This window comes from Parasteatoda tepidariorum, chromosome 6, assembly GCF_043381705.1.
Source record: "Parasteatoda tepidariorum isolate YZ-2023 chromosome 6, CAS_Ptep_4.0, whole genome shotgun sequence".
NCBI lineage: Eukaryota > Metazoa > Arthropoda > Arachnida > Araneae > Theridiidae > Parasteatoda > Parasteatoda tepidariorum.
Window position 1 is genome coordinate 77,516,240 of NC_092209.1, and position 20,061 is coordinate 77,536,300.

At 28.8% G+C, this 20,061-nt stretch overlaps 1 protein-coding gene across 1 annotated transcript; it reads right to left on the reverse strand.

Moving 5' to 3' along the window:
- Positions 1 to 6,005: 6,005 nt before the first annotated feature.
- On the reverse strand, positions 6,006 to 19,331 carry LOC122268365 (DNA replication factor Cdt1). Its single transcript, XM_071181858.1, has 9 exons — positions 19,069 to 19,331; positions 17,152 to 17,294; positions 16,235 to 16,354; positions 12,576 to 12,670; positions 12,259 to 12,444; positions 10,333 to 10,473; positions 8,388 to 8,500; positions 7,224 to 7,312; positions 6,006 to 6,262 (listed from the first exon to the last, which is right to left on the reverse strand). The coding sequence occupies exons 1-9, from the start codon at positions 19,314 to 19,316 to the stop codon at positions 6,123 to 6,125; spliced, it is 1,275 nt and encodes a 424-aa protein (XP_071037959.1). The 5' UTR covers positions 19,317 to 19,331; the 3' UTR covers positions 6,006 to 6,122.
- Positions 19,332 to 20,061: the final 730 nt, after the last annotated feature.

Consider the following 20,061-nt stretch of genomic DNA (forward strand, 5'->3'; position numbering starts at 1 on the left):
AAGTGTCATCAAAATCCGGGCCTCAGTTATAACCATGGTTAAAGAGCCGACCCAATTATTTCGGAATGATGACTACTAATGTTCAACTCCACAGCCTTGTAATTATGAACCCAATCCAGAAGACAAAGGAACTCCTGGATCAAGTAAAAGGAGATATTTGCCTTCGTGGAGCACTTTTTAATGGAACTAACCTTCATTTGCGTTGCATGGAGAGGAAAACCAAGAAAATCTCCCTCGGTTAGCCTGATGGCAAGGGGAGTTTAACTCATGATCCGTCTGCCACTGAGGATATTTTACGCCAGCACTGTGGTCGGTGCAAGCCGGATGCGGAATTCGTCATAAGAAATTGTTGCAGCACATTTTATGATAAAATTTTATAAAATAAACACAATATCTGAAAAATTAAGTAAGGCTAGAAACTAACTAACTAGTAACACTTTATTTTTTACTTTTTCGTCCGAAACCATAAAAAAAGTTTTTGTTTCTTAAAAAATTTTTAAACTATTTTTATTAAAACATGTGGTCATCATTTCAAAATTAAAAATATTTAAAACAAATATTTTTTCTAATAAGATCTAATTGAGAAGAAGATATAAAAAAAAAGTATTTGTATAAAAAAAAAGTACGTTGAACGGAAACGTCACATTTTTCTTTAGCAGCTATTTCGTAAACTACTGTTGTTTTTACTAGTTAAAACAAAAATAACAAGTGTTATTGCATTATTATGTGTTATTGTTATAATTACAGTTAATTTATTTTAATTAAAGATTTTTCAATGCATATGCTATATATTCTACATAGTTTGACTGATTATATATGCGTATAAGTTATTTCTAACAAATATTGTTTAAACATAATATATTTGTTTTTATCAGGCTTTACCTCTGAAGCTTGTCATAGTTCTTCCTTTCAATACTACAATGCAAAAATTTTGGTCACATTAAATACCTTAATATTCATGTAAATAAAAAGTTTTGTTTTTATTTATTAATTAGATATTTCTTTGAAAAGAGGATATAGGTCAAGTGTTTGGTTTCTGTGCGTCTGTTTTATTTAACTGCCAAAATACCAGCTTACAACTCAAATTTAAAGAAAAAATCAAAAAAAAAAAAAAAAAAAAATTGAAATAACTAAAGCTAAACTAGATCAGTAACTTTACTGTTACTGTGTGCAATCCAGTTTTGTCTTGAAACAAAATTCCGCAATGCCATATCAAACTGTGTAAAATCTTCATCATTATGCTTGACGGCAAAAGCTTCATAATTGAACTAAAAAAAAAGGAAGAAAATAAAAGGGGTTCTCCCAAAAGCGAAGTTCTTCTCAAAACAAGTTCACCCTTTTACCATTTCAATAAGGAATTTCTTATTGTCATGAGTATTTTTTGCGAATATCCGTTTCATATCAACATTGGTTGATCATAGCAAACGGAAGGGTTTCAGTCTTCAAAAAACGAGTTTGTCTAGCAGAAGTTTTGATTGGTACATTCGACCAAAATAATGTTTGATTATTTTAATACTTCCTTTGCTCTGATGAGCTCCAATAATGGTTCATCAGAGTTCTCCTCGTTTGACTTAACTAAAAAGTTAGCGACATCAAAAAATTTTAAATATTTTTAGCGTTATAGTCAAAATAAAAACTGTGTTACCATTTAATAAGTAATTTTAAACTTCATTCATTCAAACTTAAACAAACTTGGAATTTACATTTCTCTAGCGTAAAGAGTTTTTGAGTTTGTAAAAATTACCATGAAAAACGGGGCACTAATCTAAGTAAACATTTCCTAACAGAATACTACAAAGATATTATTTTTTTTCCTTTCAAAAAAATATGTTTGAACCAAGGCTGGAGCCAGGATATTTTTTCGGTGGGGGGGGGGATATGGTAAGAAGCAAGGACGGTTTCAGACATGCAAAGTAGGGGAAAAACATTGAAAACAAATATTGTTTATTCTGTTGTTTGCAAAAGTTAAACGTCCCGCAGTGGACTGATCGTTAAGACACGGTTCCCAGCAGATCACCGAAGTCAAGCATCACTGGCTACGGTCAGTGTGCGGGTGGGTGACCACTTGGATCAGTCTGCGTAGGGACCGAGGGTGTGNAAAAGTTAAACTAGTAATTAAAAAATATTACATAATAATTATTTTTCGATTAATATTACATAATAATTATAATCAATTTGTAAACAAAGACATGAGACGGGGATTTGAAGAAAAATTTTCGATTACCTTTTTAGGACAAACCGGAATATCCCGAAATATGCTTGATAAAGTTAGTTAATAAAAGGTTTGATTCGACAGTTTTTGTTTTTACTGAGAGGCTCAAAGAAAGATTAAAAAGTTTGAATTCCAGAATTTTTGGGGGGGGGGGGTGATTTGTCCCCACGCCCCCCCCCCTTGCTACGGGCCTGGTTTGAGCACTCTAACTGCTACGTGAGGTTATATCGTCAAAAAGAGCTTCCTAAATAAGAGCCTTACATAAATATCTTTTTAATATACTTATTTGTTTTGTTTTTAACTTTTTTTTCGGGGGGGGGGCTTTTTCCGCATTTGGTGCAGATGTTTTCCCTGTCACTGGAAGAGGTATTAGTGGTCTCTCCTGCAGGTTTTCTTTAACATAAAGTCAATGGAAAAAATTCTGTACCTCCCCAAAAGTGGTCGCACATAGAGGTGGTCCTCCCCAGAGGTTTTATAACTATAAACTTTTAGCTCAGTTTGTTTCAGCTTTTTGTTTTACACGCATAGAAAAGACTTTTCATTCAGAAATTTACAAATATGTGCATGTTTACGCTTTCATGCTAGTGGCAGCTCACAAGGTCCCGCAGTGGACTGATAGTTAAGACACGGTTCCCAACAGATCACCGAAGTCAAGCATCACTGGCTGCGGTCAGTGTGCGGGTGGGTGACCACTTGGATCAGTCTGCGTAGGGACCGAGGGTGTGCGGTATTGGTCCTCGTTAAACTGTGCTACCGTAAAGTGCTCGACTTCGCGCGCAGGTCGTCGGGCTACCGAAGCGGGGGTGCCATCCCCTCCGCAGAGGATCAAAATTGTGATGGCATGTCTTCGGATCATCCTCCGGGATGTTTCCCAGACCGTCGCCAATAGCCCATTGTGCAGCTCTAGTGCGACGCAAATTAACAACAACAACAGCTCACGAGATTGGTATTTTATTTTAATTCCTTGTTGGCAAAGCGAAAAAAGAATAGGGACTTTCGTCGTTTTCACTTGAGAGAAATATATATTTGACCGATATAGAAAAAATATACGAGAAATATATATTTGACGGATTTCGCTTAAATTTTGCCACCAAAAATACATTCTAAGAAATGACGTAAAATTTGTAGAACTTAAAATTTAAAGTTTTACGACAATTATTATATAAAATATGAATCGAGAAAGTACGTTTTGTGTCTGATTTCGTAACTTTTAATATCATTTGCACTAATTAGTTAGCTTATTTGATGTTACTCTGTTGAACCATTAAGTTTGAGGCTTGAAAGATCTGATCATAAGTTATTCAGGGTGATCCGTTAATTTTTCTGCGTGCTGTTAATAAGTTATACAATAGTTTGCATGCATAGTAACATCATCAATTTGTAATTGCAATTTCGTGATTCTCACCTAGATATAAAAACTTCCCATAGTTTATCTGCATATAATTTTTAGAAAAATTGAACGAAAGAGAAGTTCTTAAAACCTTTATTCCAGTAAAAGAAATAGCAAATTGAAAAAGAAAATTAATTTCAATATATTAAATAAATTATGAAAATGTTATATATTTTTAAAAAACTGCCTTACTACGTACCATCAAACATAGAATTCATAGGTTTTCCATATAACGATTACGGTACTATGTTTACAATTGAAGACCACAGGAAAAAACAACGGTTTATTTTTATAAAAGCTGTGTGATTCAGAGAAAAAAACGATTTTGCGTGCAAGAGGAAGGGTTTTAACACAGTGCAGACCATTTTCATTGTGTTTTAACTCTCGGGGAGAACTTATTTTTCACATAATTGATTTGTAACAGATGGCGATTCAATTGTCATTTTTATAAAAAATCATCATAAAACATTCCTCCACGTTTGTTTTTAATTGTAAATGTACTAATTGCTTAGAGTTTATAGTGGCAATGAATAGTTTTTAAATTCACAGTTGCTAATAAACATTTCTTGTAAAATCCAAATTACAGGGTGGCTACTAATTACTGTAACATTCCAAAAAATAGGAATTCATTTTAATCGTTTGGTAAAACAATTGCCTCTCCCATTACTTCTGTGAGACATACTTTCTATAAGTGCAGATGATTTTTATTTAAAGCAAAATATTTCGAATCAGTTTAAAGATGGAATCTAAAAGGTTGATGGTTAAATAGCTTTTAGATTGTGGATAGAATCTTTAAACAATAAAAATTTCATAGGTTTAATAAAAAATTTGCATATACAACTATATATCGATTATTGGATACTAATAGAAATAACTTTGAAGATTGAACCAGATCTGGCTGTCCATGCTCAGTTCATTCTTAAAAGAAGTCTTGAAAAGAAATGAAGAAATCCACACTGTTCTGAAATAAAATGGCTGCAGAAGAGAACCTGAGTCAGAGAACTATGCCAGTTATATTAAATGAAGACTTGGCTAAGGTTATCTCAAGATTTGACAACTACACAAAAATTAGAACTTTACAAAGATGAAAGAAATTGCTGAATTAGTACGGTAGCAAAAGTGTTGACAGAATAATCTTTTCTGATGACAAAATATTTTCACAGAACAAAATTATAATGCTACAAGTAATGTTGCATATTTAGCAACCTTCCACAATATTCCTGAAAATGTTCATACTGTGCAATGCTTCCAGAACAAGAATTCTATGATGGTTTGCGCTGCAGTGTCAAGTAATGAAAAATTTCCGCTGAAATTCATTAATAAAGGGGTAAAAAACAAAGTTGAATATAACAAAAAGCAAGCATTGGCTACACTTTTTTTACCACATGCTGACAGATAGTATCCCAAAAAGGATTGGATATTTCAGCAAGATTCTTCACTATTGCACAGAACCAAAACAACAAAAGTTTGGCTCCATGTGAATTGCCTAAAGCAAGAAGATGGGCCCCCTTTCTTTACCAGATCTAAATCCTTTAGACTATTGTGTTTGAGGGATTATAGAGTCATAAGCTAATGCCAAGCAGCACAGTTGTTTGGACTCTTTCAGAGCTTCTTTATTGTCCGAATTGAACAAATTACCTCTTAAAATGATTTGTGCAGCTATCGGACAATGGTGCAAGAGATTATGTTTAGTAATCCTAAAGATGGCGATCGATTCGAATATAATTTCTTTCTTTTTTTTTTACCATTTATAGAGTTTATATTTTCTACTTTCTGTGAAATGAAATGATTCAAAATTTGTAACAATATTTTGTAAGCACCCTGTACAGAACACTTTCTCACTGAACAGAGAATTCAGTTTGACACAAAAAAAGTTAGTGCAGAAACTTTTGCAAGGTTGCCACTCATATCTGGAGGGAAAAAAAATTCTCTGTATTTTCCCTGTACATATTGTACACAATATAATAAGAAGAAAAACACAATCACTCTGCTCCTGTGTGAGCTATAGTGGGCTAACTAAACTAGTTATAATTGCCGACAAAACTTAAAGGAAAAAAGGAATAGCTGAAATATCATCCTTAAATATTTCATAGATTGCACTTTGAATGGTTACCATTTTTTAAAAGACAAAAATAAGAAACAAAATTCCCTCTATTTTCCCAGTTTCTAAATATAAACTCAGAAGTCCCTGCATTTTAGGTGATTTTTAAATTCCCTGTATTGTACAGGTTTTCCCTGTGGAGTGGCAACCCTGTTTCGGACAGCTGTAGCTCATGGAGAGTCTGTTTTATGTAACAGCAACTATATTGTAACAACAGATTTTTCAGTACTTATTATGGTTTCAGTTAATTTAATGTAACTGAAATTTAGCTATTACAAAAGTGGTTATAAAAATGGAATAGATGATATTGCAAAAAACTTTATTTATATAACACACACACATGCTTTAAAAATATATAAAACTAAAAGCTTCGATAAAATTTAATAAAATTGAATAAAAATTTAAAAGCAATAGAATTATCACTGCTGAAATTTGTCAAGCATCTCAGTAATATTTTTATTCTTATTAATAGTAATGTAAAGTCCTTTAGGGATTTGTATAAATGATAACCAGCCAGGAAATTCTTCAGTTATCAGCGTTAGATGTGCTTTTACTTCCTCTGAAAAAAAAAAGTATATCTTGCAATAAAAATTTTTTAAAAAAAATTTAAATCTTACAATATTATATAAGAGTTACCTAAGTCTAACAAGCATAGAATTTCATTTTATATTTTAGAAAAGATACTCGATAAACTTTAAATTGAATGAAGGAAACTACGAGTGAAACAAAAGTAAAAAAAATTATAAATTCTGATTTAGGACAATATTTAATAATTTTAACCTCATTGAGAAGAGGACAATGTACATAAAATTAATTGTAACAATCATCATAATATCTTTCTCAATTTTTAGTAGCTTGTTGGTAGATTTTATAACAGAAAGTATAGTGTTTCATAAAATGTAGTCATCATGTTTTTCATGAGAACTACTCATAAGTATTTTGAATTATGATATATATTAGTAATAAACATGGCTAGGGTTCCAAAAATCCTAAAAAGAAGTTATAGGTAAAAGAAATATTTATGGAGAAAGGTACATTTTTTTAAAGATCAATTTTTTGCTTTGATATGCTTCATTCTAATTTTGAATAAGTATGAGGCAAAAATAAAAGCAAACAAAAAGGACAAAATTAGCAAATATTTGATATCATTGTATTTAAAGCAAAATAAGCCAGATAAATAAATATCCACCCTTAACAATGCCATGAAAATTCAAATAACATTTCTTATTATTTAAGTTTATCTTTCTAACTGTACGTTTTCAAAGAAAGCAATTAATAACTAGTAACTATTTCATTTCAAAGTTTGCTTTTTTCAGAAAAATTGTTCTTGCTTAAATATAAGATAACCAAATTTAGCAGCAATATGCATATCTTCAACTATTTTATTTCATACATAATTATCAAATTCGCTTAAGGTATCATATGAGTACCATAATTTTCTACAGAAAAAAAAACATATTTAAGAGTCAAGATTAAAATTATTTTATTATATTCAATACATAAAATACAAAATGACATACCATGAGTGGATAATGAGCTGCAGCTATGAATTATTTTCTCAATAGCAGTATCAACTGGTACAGCTGCCTTTCTTTCAGCTATAAAATAACTACACAGATTTAAGAAAAATACCCATTTTGGTACTGCTTAAAAGCAAGAACATGATTTGCCTAAAATTTAATATCAGTTGTTCTTAGATTAAGCCTAAAAAATAACAAAATGCATTCTTTAAAGGCTTTTTTAATTATATTGTAAACTATGTAATCTAACTATACATTTGCATGTTCTATTAGAAATATGTAACTACGATAATAAGCTTTAAAATAACAGTTTATAACGTTAAAAATGTTCAAATGCGCAAAATTGATTTCAGATTATTAACTTTGAAAGTCAAATTATTTTTTTAAAAACTTTTTTTACTTCTTCCTCACTTTAAAATGTTTTTGAAAAGACATATTGTATAAAATTCTTGAATCTATGTCAGATAAATGATTGACTAGACATAAATCATTACTCTCGATAAATGTTTTATAAGTTAAATAATGTTTTTCCATTGACATTTGTTATTTTTACTCAAATTAAAAAAAAAACATTTAAAATCTTTAGGTTCTTAAAGACATATAAAGGATATTAATCAGGAGGACAAATACAGGAAATAATTTCCTAAGTTTTTTTTCGATGCATATTTAGATGCAATGATTATAATCTCTGGCTAATAAGTAAACTTTTTACATCTGAATTCATAAAGAAATAAAAAAAAAAAAGGCTTTTTAAGAGGAAAATTAAAAATTGATGATTCTTCTGCAAATATGTAAATTATGGTCTACTTATACTTAATATATATACCTTAAGAAAAGTTTGTTATTAAAAGTTTATTATTATCTGTCGCTAGCTACAACTAAAATATCATTATCATATTATAACTGTTTCTTTTTCTCTCTCTCTACAGGGTCCCCATTCAATTTCAGAAAAAAAATTTCCCGACTTTTCCAGGTATATCAAAAAATTTTCAATGAAATTCTTGACCATATTTCTGTACTAACTCTATGCAATTTTACATCAGACCTCAATGAATAATACGAAATTGAATAATCTAGTTCAGAAATGTGTTACATTATTAACAATGTGTTACATTATCAACAATGTAATACAGTAAAAATAGATCATATAACTCAAAAGGATACTGCCACACAATCTGAATGATCTTTGGAAGACGTTCAAGCATTACTTTGCGCTTTGTTTCATCAGGAGTTTCTATCATCCTCTCCAGAATTTTAGCAGACTCACGAGCTCGAATCTAAAATAAATAGTAAGAAATTAAACACCCTAAAAAGAAGTTAATTTGTGTGAGAAAAAATTTAAATTATCCTTTGTATTGTTTTGAAAGAAAAACAAAGAGCAAGCATTTCACTTAATTAGTTTTTCTCATTCAATTTCCTAACTTTTCCAGGTTAACAAGAAAAATAGCAACCAAGTTACAGATCACATATTTGCTACACAAATAAAATTTTTCAATAGGGAAAGAAATTTTTTTATTTATTAATAAGCAACGAAAGTTATTTTATGATTGAGCGCTAATTGTATACAAGTATATAAAACACATATAAAGAAGTAATATTTTGCAGAAAAACAAAATTTCTAATCTCAATCAGGAAAAATAGTGATTCAAAGTGAAAAATAGATATCAAGATTAATTTATATACCATACATGTTATATATATATATCAATTTTGAACTAAGATTTATAATTAAATTACCTACCAATGAAGAATATCACACTTTTGAAGTTCTAATTTAAGAAAAATCTTAGTCTTTATAAGAATCACCATATTGAATTTTAAAATTGTGTGAATATGAGTCGCGATATTGGATGTTAAGAGCATGAAGATACAAATAGCGATATTGAGTTTTTAAGTTGCGTAAATATGAGAAGCGATATTGTATTTAGAAATCTCGTGAGCAAGAATCGCCACATGAAAACGAATTGTGATGCATAATTATTAGATCACAAGAATATGAATCGCAACTTTTAAATCAGGTATAAATACGAAAATCCAGGTTTGACATTATAAAAGCGTGAAAACAAAATGCAATATCGGTTTTAAAAAAGTGAAAATTTGCAAACCAACGATCTTGTGATAAGTGGAATTCCGTGCTATTTGGAGAAAAAAAAATCATATGATTTGCTCTTAGTCGTTAGACCTGGAAAAATGATATGAAAAATCGAAAATTCTGGGGTTCTCAGAATCCCAGATTTTTCATATCATGAGGGTCTCTCAGAACACAATTCTTCCTCTTCAATGTAATAGAGTTTTTAAATTGAGTCATATCACTCATACATGTAACTTTTTGTTATATTTTTCACAATCGTCCTTGAACAGCCGACCCAATTTTGGGTTTACAACTACTAATTTTCAACTCCCTAGCCTTGTAATTTTGAACTCAATTAAGTATTGGGAGAAATTTGCAGCCGTAGAGGACTAACCCGCATTTGCGTTACATGGAGAGGAAGACCATGAGAAACTCCCACGGTTAGCTTGAGGGCAAGGTCTACCTATGAGGATAGTTCACTTCAGCACTGTGGTCAGTGCAAGCCAGATGCGGAATTCGTGTCGACCAGCCATCGCCAGGATTCGAACTCGGTTTAACTCATTAGAAGGCGGACGCTCTATCCCCAGAGCTACCACAGCTCCTCTCATATGTAACTTGAGTGAAGAGCTAAAATTAATTTATATAAGAAGCCTAATTTTTGAAAATAATTACCATCCAAACGAATAGTATTATTGAAAAGCAAATATTGAATAGCATCTTCAGACTAAATGGCAGACATTTTCAAATCTCCCAACGGGATAAATATACATCTTATACATTATTACACATACATATGGACTTATACATTGAATACACTAAAAAATAAAAATTTTTGAATATAAAAATAGAGTCTCCACTCAAATACCAGATTTACATATAAACCAGAAAATATAGTAAATATAAAGCACAAAATAAGGGTTTTAATTCATAGAAGCATCTATCAAAATGAACTATATCTTTATTACTTTGCACAGTTCTCAGACAATATAAAATAAATAAAATTCGGGATAACACAGCTTTCAAGCACAATGAACTTACTTTTGCTATCAAATCACTACTGATTCCTTTTAAGGCACTTTTTGTTGGTGCTGGCGTTTTCTCACTAGTACTTGGTTCCAGTTCAATCTTTAAGTTGCTGTTTGTTGATTCATCTGCTACACTTTTCAAAGCTTTAACAACCTATGTTTGATACATATTTTAAAGCAAAGACTATCATATTACAAAACGATTACTTAAAAAAAAAAATTAGATTATGATAAAATGAGTAATGTGTTCTTTGGTAAAAAGTACAAATAATGGCCAATATTATATAATAACAATATTTTAACTAAAACACTTAAAGTTTTGAACTAAAATGGCAAAAAATTGTCATGTTATTACAAACCAATCACGGAATAAATAAAATCGATTATTAAAATCGGATAAATAAAATTGGAATAAATAATTCAAGTTTAGCAACCAAGTTTTATTAAAAATACAGTAAAGACCTGATCATCCATTTTGACCAAGCTATCAAATATTTCAAGGATTTTTTTGTTCTTTGTACATTTTATTTTTCAAACACCAGAAAGAATCTAAATTTTATCTTCCAAGCACTCAGGAAAACAAAATCCAACAACTTGATTCGCTGAAATGATCATTAATATTATCAATAATGAATCTAGCGAAGATAATGACGGTGAGCAGTGACGATGAAAATCAACATATAATCACACAGATGGACTAAAGCTATCGAAAGTGATATGGAATACATAGAACAAAGAGGCAACGCCTGTTATCCCTAAAAAATGGCGAAGCACTGCTGTAGAAAAGCACCAAAGTAATTTAATACAAAAAACCATTAAGAACTTTTTTAAGTAAATACTCTTCAATTCTTGTAAAGTATGCTCTTTGTGTCTTTTTTTAACATTTGCTGCCACTAAAAATGACATTTCCATCCTCAGAAGCCGGATTACAAAACAGGGTTTTAATGGTTCAAATGCTCCTTATATTTTACCAGGAAAACCAGAAAAACGAAGAAATATATTATTTTCCAGTTTAGAGAGCGTATTTTTTCTCGACGCTCTGGAGCGTCAGTGGCACACAGACTCAACCTGTCTTCGTGAGTGCCACTGACGCTCCAGCGCGTCTGATCAATATTCTCTGAAATTACTGGCATATTGCATAAAATGGCAGCTTAAAAGGAATAAATCGGAATACCACTCAAGTATATGTAGTGCCATTTATGAAACGATACTGAAAATATTTACAAATAATAAGCACAATATACAGATATTGGCAATCATGCACATAAAAAAATTCAAACAAAAGCTTTGAAAATCAACCATAAAAAAAATAATGCTTCACTAAAGTGCCAAAACAACCTCTCCGTTCAACTATCAAAGCCACACTAAACACAGAGCACATAACTTATCATAGACGATCGACACGCTAGCGCGGCATAGCAGAAGGTGCCGCTGTGACGCACTAGTGCATCGGTGGCAGCAAACTTTTTAAGTAAGCCTTTTAATTATAATATGAATCGTATGTGTAAATTTTGTATTTAATTTTGTATATCTTGTATATCTTTAATTTTTGTATATCTTTAATTTTGTATATTTTGTATTGTGTAATTTTGTATATTTTGTATTTTGTATATCGTATGTGTAAATTTTGTATGAATCGTATGTGTAAATTTTGTATTTGTGAAATATATAACTTTTATGCCTACTCTTTCTCTTACTTTTTCATACTCTTCGCTTTAACCAAGTTTTTCAGTTATCTGAGTTAGTCATGGTCCACATTAACTCGGATAACCGGGACTCTACAGTACATTATAAATTTGAGGAAGTTATATTATTTATTATACATAGGATAATAAGATTAATTATAAAAAATTTTGCACACACTAACCCAATAAAAAAAAAACATAATGTATGAACTAACTACGAATTAAAAAAAAAATTTAATAGAGAAAAAATTTACTTTTCCACGAAAGGATGATTTGACAATTTTGTTCAATACATCTTTAGCAGTACAAACTTTATTTTCAGGTATTTCTGGTAAAGTAGCAGTTTCAATATCAGGTACACTATCAACTGCAAATTTGGGATGCCATCTTTTAATACTTTCATCAGAAACTGATGGAAAATTCAGTCTGCTCAAAAATACCTAAAAGAAATAATTCAATGTGTTTGAATGATCCATTTAAAACTATTTCAACAAATAATTACGGTAATAAAAATAACATGAATAATATATGTATTACATATATCATTACATCCATATATTACATTACATACATCCATTTGCTGGAAGCATATATTTTCAGACAGTTTTTCACAATCAAAAGAAACAAATGACTTTTCCTTAATAAGCACACTTGAAGAGTTATGAACTATAATATTAATAAAGCTGAATAATAAAATATTTGAAGAGAACACCAGAAAAGAAGCTTTGTTTTTCTAAAAATAATAAATGTTTTTATTGAAGAATCTACTTCTTCTTTTAGATTAGTTTTTATTTAATAAAATCAGATTAATTTACTTTTGAAATTCGAAGATAATTTTTTAATGTTATTTTTTATATGCTTATTTACACAGCTAATTCACATTTCTTGTGCTGAAAGTTCAAATTAAAATCTGCTCATTTTTATTTATTAATGCATATATTTTTTAGACTAAACATTCTTAAGCTAATTAAATGTCATCCCTTAAGAAATTTTCTGTAAGAAATTGAAGTGGAATATAATCTTTTTTTAAAAAAAAAAAATTTAAAAATGAATGTTTTTATGTTTGCTGACCTCGAAGAAGTATTATTCAGAAAAATTTATTTTTAGGAGTAGCCGAAGTCCCCACAATTCCGGATATGGGACTTTCCACTGTGAGTGTATGTTTATATATATACATAAAGTACCCTTCCAAATTATTAGGGACACTTAAAATTTCTAAATAATTTTCATTTTTCAAAGTGTCATAACTTTTTAAAAAATGAATCAATTTTCATAAAAATTTCAGGATATCATGTTCAGGTCTTCTACTTTCACCTAAATAAAAAATACTAATTTAATTTATCTCAATTTTTTGCAAAAAATTTCACATTTGAACAAAGCAATTTTTTTTCAAAAAAAATGTCAAATCTGACAAGTTGCTACTTTGTAACAAAATTTTTTGCATAAAAATTATTATTTACACATTAAAGTACAAGTCGTTAACTTTAAAACGGGCTAAAGTAAATGATTTTAAGATTTATTTTGACCGAGATATGAGATTTTGAAATTTTTTGTCATTTATAGTGAAAACAAAATTATTGTGAATTCGAAAATTATTTAGTATTTAGTATTATTTTTTTGCAACTTTGTTATTCAGATTAATTAAGTTTTTTATTTGAAACATTATTAGAAACAAGAACATTATTTGTAAATTTACAATAACAATTTAAACGGCTCAAGAAATTTTTAAGAAATTTAACTTTATTTTGCCACCTATTTTTATACGAAAGTTAAACTTTTCTCAACTGTGATAAATATAAACTTATGCGAACTTTACGTTACAAATAAATAATTAATAGCTAACAAATTTTCAACAGAAAATCGTCAATAGGTTAATCTTTTTAAGCAGAAGAGTAAATACTAAAAAATTTTCGAATTCATAATAACTTCATTTTCACTATAAATGACAAAGATTTTTCAAAATCTCATATCTCGGTCAAAAAAAAATCGTAAAGTCATTTACTTCAGCGCGTTTTAAAATTAATGACTTGTACTTTAATGTATAAAAAATAATTTTTATGCAAAAAATTTTGTTACAAAGTAGCAACTTGTCAGACTTGACATTTTAAAAAAAATAAAATTGCTTTGTTCAAATTTGCAAATTTTTGCAAAAAATTGAGATAAATTAAATTAGTAATTTTTAGGTGAAGGTAGAAGACCTGAAAATGATATCCTGAAATTTTTATGAAAATTTATTCATTTTTGAAAAAGTTATGACGCTTTGAGAAATGAAAATTTTTTAGAAATTTTAAGTGTCCCTAATAATTTGGAAGGATTCTGTAGCTGCCAACATAGATAGGAAAAAATCCGGTACATTTTAAGGAATATAAATGTCATGATAACTGTTGCAAAAAGTACTAAACATTTTACACATAGATTTTTATAATTATAAAAATAGAAAAAGTGCAATATTTTCCAGTTATGATTAACATTAAATTAACTTGAAATGTTATATAATATGTTTACTCATAATTTTGAACAGCAATAGGCATTTTATTCATCAAAGATTGTTAAGATTTTTTAATTAATCTTAAAAAAAAAAAAGAGCTCTGAATAAATTTAAACTCAACATTTTATAACAAAAAAAGTTTTTAACTGACTTTTATAAACAAGGCTTGCTTTATTATATATATGTAACACTTATTCAAATATTCAAGCAAGCAATAATCTGCACAAAAAATCTATTTCAATAGGGATTTCTTAAAGAAACTTACTTAATCATAGGGAATTTTCTAAAATGTATAAAAACCAGGAGAAATTTTACTAAACCAGTAGAAACTGGCAAAATCCAGTAGAGTTGGCAGTCATACATACATGCATACATACATAAGAAGAAAAAAAACAAAGAAAATCAAGAAAATCACTAAGTTGTATTTACTGTGCATAAGCTACAAGTTAAAAGAACTCATAAAATAAGTTCAAAATGTAGAGAAAACATGAAAAAATTTACAGAATAATGCAAAAAAGAAAAAAAATTATTTTCTGTAAAAGTAGCAATGAGCAAAAATTTTAGTTTTCCTAGCTTTAAAACTGAAATTTCATGCCCTGATATATGCATGAAAAAAAAATCTATATATAATCTCTTTATCAGCTCACACCATTATATCCGCAAAAAGGAGTGCTTTCTTCTTTTTTTTTCGGATTTTTATTTTAAAAAAAAAGTAAATAATGATTTTTAAATATTTTTTTTTTCTTTTTGCATTATTCTGTAAATTTTTTCATGTTTTCTCTGCATTTTGAACTTATTTTATGAGTTCTTTTAACTTGTAGCTTATGCACAGTAAATACAACTTAGTGATTTTCTTCGGTTTTTTTCTTCTTATGTATGTATGGCTGCCAACTCTACTGGATTTTGCCAAATGTAGAGGAAACATGAAAAAATTTACAGAATAATGCAAAAAGAAAAAAAAATTACTTAAAAATTATTATTTACTTTTTTTTTAAAATAAAAATCCGGAAAAAAAAGAAGAAAGCACTCCTTTTTGCGGATATAATGGTGTGAGCTGATAAAGAGATTATATATAGATTTTTTTTTCATGCATATATCAGGGCATGAAATTTCAGTTTTAAAGCTAGGAAAACTAAAATTTTTGCTCATTGCTACTTTTACAGAAAATAATTTTTTTTCTTTTTTGCATTATTCTGTAAATTTTTTCATGTTTTCTCTACATTTTGAACTTATTTTATGAGTTCTTTTAACTTGTAGCTTATGCACAGTAAATACAACTTAGTGATTTTCTTGATTTTCTTTGTTTTTTTTCTTCTTATGTATGTATGCATGTATGTATGACTGCCAACTCTACTGGATTTTGCCAGTTTCTACTGGTTTAGTAAAATTTCTCCTGGTTTTTATACATTTTAGAAAATTCCCTATGATTAAGTAAGTTTCTTTAAGAAATCCCTATTGAAATAGATTTTTTGTGCAGATTATTGCTTGCTTGAATATTTGAATAAGTGTTACATATATATAATAAAGCAAGCCTTGTTTATAAAAGTCAGTTAAAAACTTTTTTTGTTATAAAATGTTGAGTTTAAATTTATTCAGAGCTCTTTTTTTTTTTTAAGATTAATTAAAAAATCTTAACAATCTTTGATGAATAAAATGCCTATTGCTGTTCAAAATTATGAGTAAACATATTATATAACATTTCAAGTTAATTTAATGTTAATCATAACTGGAAAATATTGCACTTTTTTTATTNATAATTATTTTAAATATTTCTAATGGATAATTATATTTTTTTCCTTTACCCCTTCCAGAAAGATCTAGAGGCGTCATAGTAACATTCTTTGACTTAGTGTTATTACTACCTGAAATAAACAAAATTTATGCAGCATAAATGATTTAATACTATGATTAACTAAATATTAATAAGATATGAATCGTCACCAAATGAGAATTTAATAAATATATGTGTCTGCAAACCTGCCAACACTGAAGAAAAGCTCTCAGTATCATATACTAGAGTTGAGTTAATGCAAATTATTTATAATTAAATAATTGCTATTTATTTTAAATATTTCTAATGGATAATTATATTTTTTTCCTTTACCCCACACCAATAATGCCGCTAAGTTTTGATTAATTTTGAATGATTACTAAATTTATTTATAAATTAAAAATATTTATTAATGATTTTTTTTAAAAAATGTTTGTACTTGGCCATTTTTTTTTTGTGCCAAATATTTAGTATTTGGCCAAATCACTATTCATTACATCCTGAATTCTTAGCAATTTGCAATGTATAGAAAAATAGTTTTCCTTTATTACTCAGAAACGATGAATGATGCCCAATTCTATAATAAAAAGTACAAACACTGTATTTTTTAGAGCTTGACTCATACCCGTTTATTTACGTAGTATTACAGAGGCTCTACAGATGATGGCCTATGAATCAGTATAAATTCTTATTCTTAAACCTTAACATTTCTTAGCTGTTTCAAAAAAAAAAAAAAAAAAAAAAAAAAAAAAAAAAAAAAAAAAAAAANAAAAAAAAAAAAAAAAAAAACGGACTTTAGCAACAAACCTTTTTTTTTTTTAAATTTAAAAAAATAGCGAACAAAAAAAGGTAAATATAGTTTATTTCTATTAAGATGAAAGAACATACCTTCAGCTGCATTAAGTTTAGGAGTGATGATTAACTGATAATCTGGATCATTGGCTTTCTTAAAGGTACATTTTTCCAATACTACATCATAGGCAGTAGGCATAACTGTCATAATCTGCCCCAGATGGACTTTAGAGAAAGTTCTGAAAAACACAGCGTTAGTATTAATGTATCAGCATCAGTATTACGTATTATTATCAACATTTATAAGAGATTTAAAATTAAACTTCACAAAAGTGGAAATTCATAGAATTATTATTATATTTATGAAATAAGGAAATAAGATTGATTTAAACAATTACACTGAGGAACAATTTCATTTATTTCTTTTTTCCTCTGTTGCATGAGATATGGAAACTATAATAATATAACAGCAATACAATTATATATTTTATTTAGTAGAGATTAAAACAAATTCAGTGTTCTCCCTAGGAATAAAAAGGGGCCGGGTGTTTCCTCTCTGAATAGGTAGAGCGCCCTTCTGAAAGGGCACTCACTCAACACTGTAAAAATTTACCAAGTTGCGTAATATTATGTAACAACTGAATTTTACCCTCAGCAATTTTTAAATTTCCCTTTTATACTATATGTATATATAGTATAAAATATATATAGTATATATAGTATATATAGTATATATGTATATATTTCAAAAAGTAATTCTCAGCACATTATCAAAACAAGAAAAAAAATTTTAGATTATAAAAAAAACTAGTGGCAACCTCTGTGTATATTTTTTAAAAAAATAATAAACTAACACAAAATTATTAAGTTTTTTTCTCTAATCTAAACTGAAAATTATGGAAAAATAACCATTTAAAGGTGAATTTAAAAAAAAAATCTATTTTAAAAAATAGTTTTAAAATCACTTAAAAGACACTTATAAAAATTTAAAAAATTGAGAATAGTCCCAACAAAGTAAATATTTGCAATAGTAATCAGAATTAAACCTATGAACACAGATAACTTTACCAGCATGTAATTATTGTCAAAACCAGGGGTGGTCAACATGCGGCTTGTGAGCCACATGTGGCTCCTTGAAGGATTATTTGTGGCTTTCTATAAATGTAACCGAGTTCCCTTTTCATTCCTGCGATATAATGTTTTAAAAAATTATTATTGTTCCGTATGTGTTTCAAAATGTTTAAATTACTGAGAACAAATATGAAAGACTAAGTGCAACGTTGTTCAATTCAAGGTGAGTTTCCCATTTCCAATATAATTATGACACAAAAAGCATCTGGAGAATTAGAATTAATAAAGACGCAAGAAGATCAAGCTCTACAATTAAACTATAAGTCGACGTCGATTACTGAATTTTGGAAATTTGTACCAAAATCGAAGTATCCTGAATTAAAAAAGCCTGCTTGTCGAATTATTTCAATATTCGGAATAACGTACTTATGTAAATCTTTTTATCCCACTTTAAAATTCGTGAAATCCAAACACCGATCAGTATTAACTAAGCAGCATCTCAAAAAATTACTGAGAAGTGCTGTCACCAATTATTCACTAAATTTTAAAAAATTATCAAGAGAAGTAAAATAAATGTGTTTAACTTTTAATTATTTAATTCAATACACATATTTTGTACTGTTACTTATATGTTCTCAATAAATATAATTTCTGTAAAAAAAAAAAAAAAATTAATACCCTTTTTTCATACCTTTTAAATACATATTTAATTGCGGCTCGCGAAAAATTTCGAATTCTGAAAAATGGCTCGACTATCAAGGAGCTTGGCCACCCCTGGTCTAGACAATGAATTAATTGATCAAAATGGAATATGAATAAAAAGGCATTGTTTTTAAGGGACGGTGGCTTAGTTTTAGAAAAAGGGCACATTCATTGGATGGGCCACCCTTCAAAAAACACTTAGAGTGAATACTGCAAATTAATTATCTTAGCTTATCAAACCTCTTCATCATCCGCTGAACGCCCTCCTTAACTTTCTCAAAGGTAATCTTCTCTTTTCGGTTATTCAGAATGCTGATAACGGTATCCATGCTTCTGAACATTTCCAACAGCAATTTGTATTTGAATGGTAAAATCAGAGATGATGATATTTCTGGATCAACCAAGTAGCTGTATTTTTGATAGGCAGGAACAGTAGGAACAATAGATTTATTCTCACTGCAAAGAGAAACAGTGTTATTGCAGAACATAAACACTGTTAATGCAAAGAAACACTTTAAATGTAAAGATAAATAATAAAATACACTATAAGATAAATAATAAAACAAAAATACAAGTACTATCATGGGTCTGTTTAGAAGAAATTTGGATCTGTTAACGGACCCTTCAAAAAATATCATTTCATAAACCCTTGGGTCATTCCATGTCGGTTCATCCAGCCATGGCACCCACAGTCTAAGATTTTGATGAAAATTTGTACACTTATAGAGTTTTTTGTGCTGATTTCAAAAATATCAATTATATTTAAATCGGTTTATGGGTTTAAAAGTTATAAGAATTTATATTTTTGCCAAAATGGCACATTTGCCGCCATTTTGATTCATACATCAAAAGCTATTAATGATTGTAACTCACCTTATATTTGTCATAGAGTAATAATTTTTTTTTATTTTGTTCAGAATAAAGTAATCTGTCATATAAACACTTTTTTCTGCAAATAAGTATTTTACTTATTTAGTAAATGGGTCTGTTTTGCAGTTTTTTGATCAACGGAGTTGAGTAACTTCAAGAGATTATTTCTGGCAACTCGCTCCCTTCAATTTCAAAAATATTTTATTCGAATGTTAGTTATATCATCAGATATATCAGATGTTAGTTTGCACTTTCAAATATCTTTGAATAAAATATTTTTGAAATTGAAGAGGGCGAGTTGCCAGAAGTAATCTCTTGAAGTTACTCAACTCCATTGATCAAAAAACTGCAAAACAGACCCAT